Source organism: Chinchilla lanigera, unplaced genomic scaffold (genome assembly GCF_000276665.1).
Source record: "Chinchilla lanigera isolate Chin_1 unplaced genomic scaffold, ChiLan1.0 scaffold00166, whole genome shotgun sequence".
Classification (NCBI taxonomy): domain Eukaryota; kingdom Metazoa; phylum Chordata; class Mammalia; order Rodentia; family Chinchillidae; genus Chinchilla; species Chinchilla lanigera.
Window position 1 is genome coordinate 716,479 of NW_004955567.1, and position 13,527 is coordinate 730,005.

Below are 13,527 nucleotides of genomic sequence, written 5' to 3' on the forward strand. Positions count from 1 at the left end.
GGCACAGTGCCTGCCTGGCAAGCTCAAGGTCGTGAGTTTGATTCCTGGGGGCAGGGGGGAGGCTCAAATTGACACAATGAACAACATCCCAGAGTGGTAAGGGCGTGTCCTTTCCACCCATGATGTAGAACTGCTGAGGAGTCACTTAGCCAAAGCTCTACACTCCCCAGGTTGACACAACGTCTCAACCATAACAAGAGGTTACCAGCAGACTCTGGCACCAGGAATTGGCTCCCCGCTCCCTCGCCCTCCACCCCGTACTGGGAATCAAACTCACGACCTCCCGCTTGGCTCGCTGCACTAACCTGTGGAACGTGGCGTGTTTTTGTCACACTTGGTGCCCGTCTCAACTTGCCTTACTTCCATTCCAAGTGCTCTGTAGCCACACGTGGCCAGGGAGCACCGTCCTGCAAAGACAGGTCTGCAGGAGACGACAGGTGAACAACGGCAAGGCCGCAGTGCCGCGAGGGCTGCGGGAGGCCAGGGAAAACTGATCGAGGGGGTACGAATTGGAACGGTTCCCCTGAAGTGTCGCCAAGGTAACGGGGGACACACGCCAACTGGACAGCGATGAACAGAAGTCCAGGCAGCGTGCAGAACGGGTGCGAACGCCGCAACCATAGGAGCAGAGGGAGCTGTCTCATCCATCGACAGAGGACTGGGTGAGAAAGTGTGCGTTTACCCACCACGGCACACTGCTCTGCACGAAGAAGAATAAACCTGACTCATTTGTAGGAAAACAGATGTATCTTGAGACCACGTTAAGTGAAATAAATCAGACGCACAAGCTTAAATATCATAAGGTTTTCTCTTATATGAAAAACCCAGAGTATAAATAAAGAGCAAAAGACAGGCTGGAGACAGGGAGACAGATCTTCTGCAAGTAGGAAGGGGGTCAGGAGATGGAGGTGGGGTGAGGGAGGAAAGAGAGCGGGTGAAAAAAGAACTAAGATGTGTTTTTTGTTGTTGGGTTTTATTTTTGTTTTATGGGGGGTGCTGGGAATCAAACTCAGGACCTCACACTTGCCAGGCAGGCGCTGTGCCACTGAGCTAAGTCCCCGACCCTAAGCCCTGGGATGTGTTACGCACATGTACCTACTCCCCACTGTGAACGCGTCATCGCGCCCTGCAGTCAGGCACTAATACATAAAAGACCGTTCGTCCTCCAGGGCAACTGAGCCCATACCGGTGTGGGCTGCAGACACTCACAGGCCCCAGACTGTGCCGCTGGTCCCAGGGCACGGGGCTGCACAGAGCACCCCGCCAAAGGCAGCGGAAGACTTTGGGAAGCCGCTTCTCCCTGGGAGGAGCAGGAAGGTCCCTCACAGCCTGGGGCCAGACTCAGGCAGGACTGGGAAGTGGCTTTCTGAAGGAGTGAGTCCTGAAAAACATGAGTGTGTTACACCGGAAAAGCTACTCCTGACACAGGGGTAGCCCAAGGCGGACACCTGCAGGCATGAACGTGTGCAGGGGTTCAGGAAGCTGCCACACACCACATCCAGCCAGAACATGGTCACACGGGTGAGAGACAAGGCAGGAGAACCCGTGGCGGTGCCTGGAATTCCAGGCTGAGGGGGCTGGGTGTAGCTTTGTGGTAGAGCTCTTACCCAACACCCAGCAGGGCCTGTTGTCCTCAGCAGGGCTGGGGGGTGGGGGTGTTAATCTCCACTCAAGAGGGAGCTGTGCCAAGGTCTCCAGCGGTGGAAAGAACAGCGTCTGATCTGAGGCTGGGCACCCAACACCCCCACCCTTTACTGAGGATTGGACCCCACGCCTTCACAGAGCTACAACCCTAGCACCTTTTCTAAAATTTTGAGCCGGGCATGGTGGCACACGCCTGTAACCCCAGCACTCAGGAGGCTGAGGGAGGAGGATCGTTGCGAGTTCGAGATCAGCCTAGGGTACAAAGTGAGCTCAAGCCCAGCCTGAACTGCACAGTGAGACCCTGTCTCAAAAAGACAAAAATAAACGAATAAATAAATAAATAAAATTTTGAGACCGAGTCTGGTTATATCGCCCAGGCTGCGCTTGAACTTGTGATCCTCCTGTCTCAGCCTCCCAGAGTGCTATAATTACAGGTGTTCACCGCCACACTCAGCTTTCTCTGAGAGAGTATCTTCAGCCTGCATATTTGGGAGAGGGCTATAGAGTTGGAAGCTGAGAGACTTGAAGATAGCTGGCGCCGTAACCACGATAATAAAGAATAAAGTCTGAGCTAGGGGCTGGGGATTTAGCTCCCCGGCACAGCGCCTGCCTGGCAAGCGCGAGGTCGTGAGTTCGATTCCCGGTATGCGGGGGGGAGCCTGAACTAGAGGCGGGTGTTAGAGACAGCGAGACCTCCAGAGTGACTACTACAAGGGGCCCTAGATGTCTTTGTTACTGCACAACTGCCCGATTTCGGTGCCATGAAGAACGTCAGAGCTGCAGGAGTTCAACGTGCGAAAACAATTACACCATTAGTTCCCACCGGTTCCACAATGTCTGAGCACAGAGGTCCTCGGCTGGTACTTTTCTTCGGAATGCTTTTCCTTTGCTTTACGAGTGACAAACAAGAGGCTCAGGGAGGGCGGTCACAGCTCAAGGTGACGCCGGTAGCGAGGACGCAGACAAGAACCCCCAGCGCCTCGATCCTTCCGCCCAGCGGCCCTTCTTTGCCTACTTCCCCCCACCACAGAGCTGGGGTCCACAGCCTACGACCGCCCTTCTAGCCGCCTCCCACGTCTCCGTGGTTTCCTTCCTTGCCCGTCTATCCCCATGACTCCTCTCGTTGCCCTCCCGCCCTGGCCCTTCTATCCGCCGCCGTCGCTCTATGGTCCGTGTCCCTCCCGCCCGTCCAGGCGGGTCTCCTGCCCTAGTGCTCGAGTCCTTCAGCGTGGCGGCCTTCTGTCTGCCGTGCCGGATAACGGATCCGCTATCTGGGCTGCCTGTCTGGTTTCGCCAAGCAGAAACAGCAGCCAGTTAAGATACCGATTTTAGGAACGGTCAAGGGGTAGGGGGCAAACCTTTTAGGGTGAGGTCCTGGGGAAAAAAGTTGCTCCTTTCCGGCCCGTTGCAAAAATGTTCCAGCTGGGAGCACGGGGCGCAGAGACAAGAGATCCGCTTTCCGCTGGACCCAGTTGTCCCCTCTGAAAGGGCTTTCCTTTAAAGGGTCGCTCTCACAGAGGAGTTTCCTGTGGTTCCCCCCCCCCCTTTTTTTTAGTACATGTTTGCAAGACATGATTAATTAATCATGGTGAGTTGGTACTCGTAGGTAACAAGATGAACAAAAGCCATTCTTATGACATAGGATATAAAATCAACATTACTTTTGTTTTTTTGAGACAGGGTCTCGATGTATAGCTCAGTTGCCTCTGAACTATGTAGCCCAGGTTGGCCTCGAACTCACAGTGATCCTCCTGCCTCAGCCTACTGAGTTAAGGCGTGCACCACCACGCCCGACCAACATTACACATTGAAGCAACACGTAGGAGAGGCTAGGAAGACGGACTGTTGGCACTACCCCCATCGGCTCAGCATCTGGAGTCACGTGATCCAGTCATCAAGTCATGGAGCCAGCTCCCCACTGCAACAGCAGAGCATGTACATAACGCCGGCACAGTCCACAGAGTCTCTGCTTCCTGCAGCGTACCTTAGGGAAAATGGAACCAGCCTTTGGGAAAATACACTGTTCAAAGCATGCAGGCCAGAAAACTGCAATCAGTACTCAGCTTTAAAACACAAAGGAACAGAAATGTTTGAAATACATAATACAGGAAGTATGAATGTTTGTCAGAAGTGCAGGGTGGGTTTTCCAGAACTTCACACCTTTGGAGATCCATATTAAATGTTTTGAGCCTCTATAACGTGTGAATCAGGAACAAAAACAAGGCTGATCCGGGCATGGTGGCGCACGCTTGTAATCCCAGCACTCGGGAGGCTGAGGCAGGAGGATCATTGAGAGTTTGAGGCCAACCTGGGCTACAAAGTGAGCTCAAGGCCAGCCGGAACTGCATAGTGAGACCCTGTCTTAAAAGGACAAAAAAAAAAAACTCACAAGGCCGAGGTCCCAGGCAGGCTGAGTGGCATCTTCATCTTCTAGGCCCCCTTCTGGTCTATAAACAAGTCTGCCCAGCCCTGGTCCCGCCCAGCACTTGGTGAATGGCCACTGGCCCTATCCCTCAGGCCATGCCTGCAGCGGGCAGAAAACAGTGCTCCCTGCGCTGAGCTGTCCCTAGAGGCCCAAGGCAGGAACTTCCAAACTAGGGCACTCTCTGTTTTCCTCATCATCCTTTTCATAGTATCTTCACAAGTAGAAAAATAGGCTATAAGTACATTTATCTTTTTTTTTTTTTTTTTTTGAGACAGGGTCTCACTATACAGGTCAGGCTGGCCTTGAGCTCACTGTGTACCCCAGGCTGGCCTCAAACTTGCAGCAATCCTCCTGCCTCAGTTTCCTGAGTGCTGGGATTACAGGAGTGCACCACCATACCTGGCTACTATAAGTAGGTTTAGCCAGCAATAAATATTCCTAAATCGGACACTAAAAACACATCTCTCAAGCCAAGTGTGGTGGCACATGCCTGTAATCCCAGCACTCAGGAGGCTGAGGCAGGAGGATCATTGCAAGATGGAGACCAGCCTGGGCTACAAAGTGAGCTCAAGCCCAGCCTGAACTGTGTAGGGAGACCTTGTCTCAAAAAGACCAAAAAAATAAAATAAATAAATAAATAAAAATACATCTTTTGATAATGCAAATTGAGATTCATATACCTGTTATTATTCTGCCTTTTTTGACTTTTCTCAAATTGATTCCTAATTTGAAATGTTTTCCACATACCACTATGAAAAACAAATAGAAACAACACAAGCAGCACTAGCTCTAGAATTTGGCAGGTTTTTTGTTTGTTTGTTTGTTTGTTTTGTACCGGGAATCAAGCTCAGGACCTTCTGCCAGGCAGGCGCTTGTGCCACTGAGCTATCTCCCCGGCCCTTTGGCAGGTTTTTTTCGTTTTGTTTTGTTTTGTTGGCAGGTTTCTGAAGCATCGTTTTACATTTAAAGCGTGGGAGGGTGATGGCCGGGCCCTTCGCAGTCAGCCTCGCTGGGGTCAGGCGGTGGGGCTCCAGGGAATACCACTGCCTCCGGAGGTCACCGCGGCTCACCAGCCCACCGCTTCTGAGGCAGCGTGCAGCCAGTTCTGATCTAAGGTTTCCGAGTTTGAGGTTAAATCTAAAGTGCAGTCTGTCTTACCACACATTCATCACTGTACTATTTGCGTAACAAAGTAAATTCCCTCTTAAGCATTGCAGCTTACTGAGCAGAAAATGTCTCTCCACAAAGTCTGGGAGTTAGCCTGTGACCCCTACAGAGTCCACGTTGGAGCCAAACAACACAGCTTAAGCCTTACTTTGGGGTACTTGCACAAATTAGTTACAAATGTCACATCCCCACTTCCAAAAGAACTTTTAAACTATTATTAAAATGTTTGTCGCCAGGCGTGGTGGTGCACACCTGTCATCCCAGCACTCGGGAGGCTGAAGCAAGAGGATCGTTGCGAGTTCGATGCCAGCCTGGGTTACAAAGTGAGCTCAAGGCCAGCCTGAGCTGCATAGCTAGACCCTGTCTCAAAAAGCCAATAAATAAATAAATAAATGAATAAATAAATAAAACATCTGTCACAAACGGAAATGCCGTGCACATCCTATTACTGCACCCAGGGTTATCAGAGGCTATACATGTAAGAGATCTGAAAAACTCCAGAAGACCCAGCACAGAGACCCAGGGCCATGTCTGTAGCCGCTAGGGCCAGCATGCCTAGGGCCAAGTCGCTGTCTTCGTCTCAAATCTGCTCACCAGTGACGACTTGGTTGGCAGGCTCCTGTCCCTAGCGTCCTGCATCCGGGTACTGGCAAGGCACCACGTGCGGCCCACGCACGGTCGTGAGTGTTCTGGAATCCTGCGGTGGAAATCTCCAAGCCAAACAATCATCTGTGCCTTCTGCACAGAGACTGATCGTCCTCCCATCGGCAAACAATCTGAAGCAGACAGTCTTTTTTGTGTGTGTCTTTTTGAGACAGGGTCTCACTATGCAGTTCAGGCAGGTCTTGAGCTCACTTTGTAGCCCAGGCTGGCCTCGAACTCGCAACGATCCTCCTGCCTCAGCCTCTCAAGTGCTGGGATTACAGGTGTGCGCCACCACGCCCGGCTCTCCTTTGGCTTCCCATCTGCAGGCTGAATATCCCGACGCTCGTGCCCTGCGCGGACACTGATGCAGCCGCTGGCAGAGGACTGTGCCCTGGGTACTCCGCCGCACCCGGTCGTCGGGGTAGATCAAGGGACCGTCTGACCACAAACCAATTCTTCTTCCAGCGCTTCACCGTATGTAGAAACCATCCATCCACTCTTCCAGCGCCATCTCTTCACCGGCCCACTGCAGGACCGCAAACACCTCCTGGGCTTCCGTTCTTATTGCCTGGGACGGGCAGGGACCCTGGGAAATGCCGACTTCATTGCATGGACTGGGGGAAGGGGACGCGGAATGGGAAGAAACTCACTGGAAGCCGGGTACCAAATGGGACTCGAGTGAGCCCGGCTCCAAATGCAGTGTCCAGTCTCAGCATTTTTGTGTATGTGCCTTTTTTGTTGTTGTCTGTCTGAGACAGGGTCTCACTATGCAGTTCAGGCTGGCCTTGAGCTCACTTTGTAGCCCAGGCTGGTCTCAAACTTGAAAAGGTCCTCCTGCCTCAGCCTCCCAAGTGCTGCGATTACAGGTGTGCGCCACCACGCCCAGCCGAGTCTCGTATTTAGAACCTCAGTGTTTTTCTGTTTTAAAATAGACGGAGTAGGAATTAACAAGAGACATGGAGGGCTCTCACAATCAGATTCCAGCCTGAATCTCAGCGTTATAGATCTAAATCTCGGGCTGGGGATTTAGCTCAGCGGCACAGCGCCTGCCTGGCAAGCACAACGTCATAAGTTCAATTCCCAGTACCAGAAAAAAGCCAAAAAAGAAAAAAAAAAGATGTAAATCTCCCTTCACCAAAGCAAAACAGATTTTTTTTTCCTTAAAAATAATTAAACTCCCAGCATTCCAGGAGGCTGAGGCAGGAGGATCGCAAGTCTAAGCCCAACCTAGGCAATTTAGCAATTTAGGGAGACTTTGTCTCAAAAATAAAAAATAAAAAGAGGCTGGGGATGCAGTTAGTGTGAGGGGCCTGAGTTCAATTCTCAGTACTGCAAAGAAGAGGAAGGAGGAGGAGGAAGAGGGGACGAGACAGAGCACAGGTACTGAGGGGAATTTGCCTGGAGTAATGAAGCTTTCACTTTGCAGGCTCCGCATGGTCCAAGTCCTTCCCTGGCTAAGGAGCGTCCACAGTCAGAGTATTTAGGGTCGTGCACTGCTCAAAAGCTCTGGGGTCTGGTAAAATCACCCATGAGAGAAACTTAAGATTTTCCCAAACTTGACAGCAATACCGAAACTACTGAAGTTGTGGACCCGAAACGAAACGCTGCTAAACTGCCCAGCTCTACCAGGGTTGCCAGGAGTCAAACCCAGAGCCTCACGCATGTCTGCGCTGAACCACATACGCCCAGCCCAAGAGGAAAAATTCTGAGCAACTGTATTAAGGTAAGATTATCTTTCTATTTTCCATATAAAATGTCTTCACAAAACTTCTATACGAAGAATAGATAAGAGAATGAAGGAGAAAAAAATTGTCAGAAAGTAAATTATTTTTTTTTCTTTTATTACCAGGAATCAAACTCAGGACCTTTTTGGAATCAAACTTCCAAATTTAAAGCAATTAATTAATTTACTTGGGTGGGAGCTGGGGATATAGCTCAGCGGCACAGCGCCTGCCTGGCAAGCGCAAGGTCATGAGTTCGATCCCTGGTACCAGAAAAAAAAAAAAAAAAACCAAAAAATTGGAAGTTTGTGGTGCTGTATACCTGTAATCTCAGCACTTGGGAGGCTGAGGCAGGAGGATTGTTGCAAGTCTGAGGCCAACCTGGGCTACAAAGTGAGCTGAAGACCAGCCTGAACGGCATAGTGAGACCCTGTCTCAAAAGGACAAAAAAAAAGTAGTTATCATTGCTAATATTATTGTCATCTGCAGAACCACGCAGCAAAGTTTTAGGATGACCTCTTTGAGGATCACTGTTGGCTTAGGGTGTCAGAAGCCATTGTTCCTAGCTACTTATTTTTTTTTGAAGGATAGAATTAATATCTTAATGTCTTTTATAATCAGATGGCAGTTGGATATATAGTTTCCATACTTCATATTTTTTTGTAAATAAAAGAAATGTAGGGGCTGGGGATTTAGCTCAGCGGCAAAAGCGCCTGCCTGGCAAGCGCAAGGTCGTGAGTTCGGTTCCCGGTACCGGAGAAAAACAAAACAAAACAAAACAAAAAAAAAAACTAAAAGAAATGTAAGTATTAAACAGCTAATAGCAGGTTATGTTCTTCAGAAAACACAATTAGGTTGATTCATTAATGGTGGCTTCAAGCTTTTCCTTATGAGCTCCAGAAACCTCACTCACCTTCTCACCCTTTTCAAAAAACTGGAAGGCGGGCATGCATTTGACATCACACTCTGCAGCGACATCCTCACAGTCATCCACATCTACTTCAAGGAACAACACGCTGGAACATTTTTCAGACAGGAAGTGAAAGAAAGGCTTGATCATTTTGCAAGGCCCCCACCACGTGGCTGAGAAATCAGGTCCTTCAAGTTCATCTCCTGCACCAGCCAAGACTTGCTGACAGGCCTCCTTGGTTTCGGTCTGCTGCACCCTTCCAGCTGCCGGGGGGGCCTGACGAGCTACGGAAGCCGGCGATGAGCGCAGACGGCAGGCGTGGGATGTAGCTCCCTAGCTGCGTAGTTATTTACTGATTCATTTCCCATCCAGCGCACAAGCTGTGCTGTATCACAGAGAGGTCCCGAGCAGCATAAAGGGTTAGTACGCACCGGGACGTCCCACACCCAGTGTAGGTGCTGGGGATAAAGCTAAGAACCAGGATGAGATGATCTCCAGCGTCAAGGCACTTACACTGTGACGAGAGCGATCCGTGAATTTATTTGAGGTTTTTCTTCCTTCTTTCTTTTTAAAACATTTTTGTCTTTTTGACACAGGGTCTCGCTATGCATTTCAGGCTGGTCTGGAACTCACTTTGTGACCCAGGCTGGTCTGGAACTCACAGCAATTCTCACACCTCAACCTCCCGAGTGCTGGGATGACAGTCATGCACCACCACGCCTGGCTCAGTTTATTCTTATAATTTTTTATTCTTATAATTTGAAGAAATTATCTGGAGTTTAATTTGGCAAGCTAGTTCTTTATCTTTAATTTCTATTGAAATATAATTCACATATATAGCCCATCTATTTGAAACACACAATTACGAGTATATTCATAGATATGTGTAAATATCATCACAGCATATTTTATGGCTGTTTTTTTGTTGTTGTTGTTTTTCTTCTGGTACCAGGAATCAAACTCATGACCTTGCACTTGCCAGGCAGGCACTGTGCTGCTGAGCTAAACCCCCAGCCCCTTATGGCTGTTTTTGAGACAGGATCTTGCTCAGGCTCCCTTCAAACTCACCCCTTCTTGCCTCAGCCCCTTAAGTTCACAGGTCTATCTTGTCTTGGTTAGGGATCAAACTCACAACCTGCGCTTGCCAGGCAGGCGCTTATGCCACTGAGCTACATCCCCAGCCCCGATTTTTTTTTTTTTTTTTTTTTTGAGACAGGGTCTCACTATGCAGTTCAGGCTGGCCTTGAGCTCACTTTGTAGCTGAGATTGGTCTCGAACTTCCAACAATCTTCCTGCCTCAGCCTCTCAAGTGCTGGGATTACAGGCGTGCTTCACCATTCCTGCCTATTAATTTTTTTTTTTTGAGACAGGGTCTCACTACGTAGTCTAAGCTGGCCTTGAACTCACAGTGATCCTCCTGTCTCTGTCTCCCAGTGCTGGGACTACAGGCACGTGCCACCACGCCTGGCTCACGTCTTGATCATTTTTATTCCTTCTTGCCCTATTCTACCCGAAACCTCCTACCCATGCACAGAGCCTTTTCTCTGTTTCCCACCATCCCTCACTTTGCTCTTTACTTTTTTTTTTTTCCTGTACCGGGAACCGAACTCACGACCTTGCGCTTGCTAGGCAGGCGCTGTGCCGCTGAGCTAAATCCCCAGCCCCTCATTTTGCTCTTTAAATGGTTTATATTTTGGGTTTCTCATCTTACAGCTACTATTCAGTGTTTAACCTCCCATGTCTGATTTACTTCACGTAGCACTGTGACCTTCAAATCCATCCATTTTCTTCTTGATGGCAGAGTAGCGCTCCATCGTGTGAAACGCCGTGTTTGCTTTATGCCCCCATCTGCTGATGGCCACCCAGGCCACTTCGGGGATTCTGCTCATGAGCTGCGCTGCCGCAAACATGCTGCGCGTGGGTCAGCATCACATGGTGTCTGTAACTCCTTTGGGAAAGTATCCAAGAGAGGAACAGCTGGGTCTGGTTGTAGCTTTTTGTGTTTGTTTCGGGATCCCCACACTGATTTCCACACTGGTCGCACCAGTTTACACTCCCACCCACAGTGCAGCAGGCTTGCCTCGTCCCGGCCTCACCAGCGTTTGTTGTGGTTTGAGATGCTGATGACAGCCTCAGGCCAGACGAAGGTGGAGCCTCAGTGGTGATGAAGCTTGGAGCCGCCCAGCCCGTGAACAGAGGTACAAATGCACCCAAGGTGACCACGGCCACCACGGGGCATCGTCAAGGAGCGACAGCCGCCAGTGTCAGTGAGACTGGGGCCAGGGCGCAGTTCACGCTGACGTGAGACGATTCATGGTAAGACCTGCAGAGGAACGGGAAGGAGGAGACGGAAATAAAATAACCTCAGTCAAAGGAGAGAGCAGGGATGCAGACACACAAAGGACTGAGAGTACACCTGTTGTGTGTATTTTAAAATGTGTGTGTGCGCGCACGCGTGCACGTGTGTTGAGGGCTTCAACTCACCATATAGCCCAGGCTGGCCTTGAACTTGTGGCAGTTCTACTGCCGCAGCCTCCTGAGCGCTGGGATTAAAATGTTTGTTTTAAAGGCTGTGTAAGCTGAGGCTGAGGATGTGGCTCAGCGGCTCAGCACTTTCGCATTTCTGGGTCCCTGGGTTCAAGCCACGGAAACGCAGAGGGGACAGTGCATATCCAGGGCAGACTGAGCAGTAAGACTCCGTGAATATGTTGTCAACCTAGATTTTGCTATAGGAATAATCTCAAAGTTCAGTGATTTGACCCTACCAATGTCCATTTTATTTTATTTTACTTTGCTTGTGTTACCGAGGGTTGAACACAAGGCTGAGCTGCATTCCCAGCTCTTTCAGTGTTTAAAATTTTGAAACAAGGTCTTGCTAAGCAGCTAAGTTCGAGTCAGGCTGGGCTCCAACTTTGGATCGTCCTGCCTCAGCCTCCCAGCGTGCTGGGCTCACAGGTGTGCACCCACGCGCGGCTAACCATGCTCGACGCGAGGGTGCTCTGTCTCCAGCGAAGCTCTTCACGCGCGCCGAGGGGGACGCACGTCGCTTCCGTTGCTGTCATTGGCCGCACAAGCCCCGTGGGCACATTCAGCCTCGAAGGACAACGCGACCCGCCGTCCAGCAGGAGGGCCATGGCGTCGGGCGTCCGGCTGTTCCCAGCACCCGGCCCCCTTCTCGGTCCCGCCCGCAGCAGCGCGCAGGCCGGAGCGCAGGGGCGTGGCCGCGAGGGCCCTGTCCGTGGTGCTGCCGGGCTCGCCTGCGCAGGGCCCGCGTCCTCCCCGCCCATCCGCACTGCATCGCGGCGGCGTCTCTCCTGACACCGGCTTTCTGAAAACCTGACATGCAGAAGAGTCGCATCACTGTCCTCAGAAAGCTCACGCAAAAGCCCTTCCTGTGCAAATTAACGGGCGCTCCAATGCCAGCGAGGCCCGCTCGGCGTGGCTAGGACGGGGTGTCTGAGCCCAGGGCTGCGCGCTGCCGCGGTACCTGCGCGCAGACCCCGGCCTCCCCCAGACTGGCGCGATTACCCGAGGCAGGCCCGCCTTCCCCCCGATGGCCACGCCCACCGCGCCACGCCCCTCTCCGCCTGGCAGCGCGCCTGCGCGGTGCCTCCTACGCATTCAAGCCCCGCCCCCTCCCCGAGCAATCATTGGCCTCGGGGACGGGGCTTGGGCACAAGATGGCCGCTACGCGCCGGGAGCTCCGGAGTCCGAGCTCCCCGACCCCGGAGTCGCGATCCCCAGAGCTGCCGGACCTGGTGCGGGCGAGGAAGGGGCCCAGGCGGGGGACTCGAGGCGACGGAGGTCGCAGGGCAGTGGGCGGGGTCTGGGCGGGGCCTACGAGGATGGGCGGGAGTGGACTAGGGCTCCGGCCCTGGGGGCTGGGCTTCTCAGGACTATGCTGGGGCGGGGTTTAGGGAGGAGCCTATGAGGGTGGAGGGGCGGTGCCTAGGGAGGCGGGGCTTGGGCGGGGCTGGCTCATGGGAGAGGCGTTCCAGGTGTTTGATTTGCATAACTGGGCAGAACCTTCGGGGAGGCGGGGCCTCAGGGAAATTCTGGGGCCAATGAATTCAGGTGAAAGGTTGAGAAGGTGACCCTGAAAGGAGGGGTTGTGACCAGGTCACCAGGTTGTGGGAGGGGATGCTTCTGCAGGGGATGCCTCTCTAATGCCCAAGAGAGGACCGTAGGCGAGGTGCTCTGGATGAGAGGAACCTCCTCCACATTGCCCCCAACTCAGGCTTGGAGAGTAACCTGGGACATCCATTCATTCGACAGACATTCACAGAGCTCCTGGCCGGACTGTGGGAACAGCCGTGCCCAAGACAGAGAGGGCTTGTGTTCTCCTGTAGCTTGCAGTCCTGCGAGGGGAGAGGGCTGATGAGCGAGATTCCCTGTGACACTTTCTAGAAAGGAAATAAAAAATGAGCTGATAGAGTGGGGGTGGGGAGCTAAATTTAGACGACAGCAGTCAGCTGCATGCCGGCTGCTATTTACAGTGGGGTCAGAGAGAGAGGCAGGACCCAGCTCTTGGTGGACACCACGTGCGGGCGCGGGTTGGGAGGTGCATTTCCAGGGGGCTGTAGAGGCCGCTCGGGACAGATGGGTTTGGGGGCGCAGGGGAACAGGGATTCTCCTAGCGTTTTTCGGTTGTGCAGGGGAGAAATGAGTGGGCTCCTCTGGCTAGGGTGGAGGAGGGAAGGTCTGGGCCCGGTAGGCTTTGGGCAAGAAGGGACAGCGGGTCTTGGAAAGTGCGGTCCAGCGGCGCGGAGGAGCCGTGTGGGCGTGGAGAGGTCTGGGGGCGTCCACAGGCTCCTCTGTCTTCTCCCCTCGCCAGGTCCTGGTGCCCGATGACGGCCGCCCCGCCACGCCCCCGAGTGACCTCATCGAGATCCAGGTGGTGAAGGTCACAGACACCACGCTGGTTCCCGAGCCCCCGGAGCCAGGCTCTTTCCACTGCGCCTTGTGCCCGGCCGCCTTCCGGCTGGTGTCCGAGCTGCTGTTCCACGAGCACGGCC

The 13,527-nt window shown here is 52.4% G+C and overlaps 1 protein-coding gene across 1 annotated transcript in view; it reads left to right on the forward strand.

Moving 5' to 3' along the window:
- Positions 1-12,181: 12,181 nt before the first annotated feature.
- The window catches only part of Znf784 (zinc finger protein 784), a gene marked incomplete in the record, with an annotated part of 2,941 nt that continues 1,595 nt past the window's right edge, over positions 12,182-13,527 (forward strand). The window contains 2 exon segments of the mRNA XM_013509290.1: positions 12,182-12,270; positions 13,347-13,527. Coding sequence (XP_013364744.1) covers positions 12,193-12,270; positions 13,347-13,527 — 259 coding nt within the window.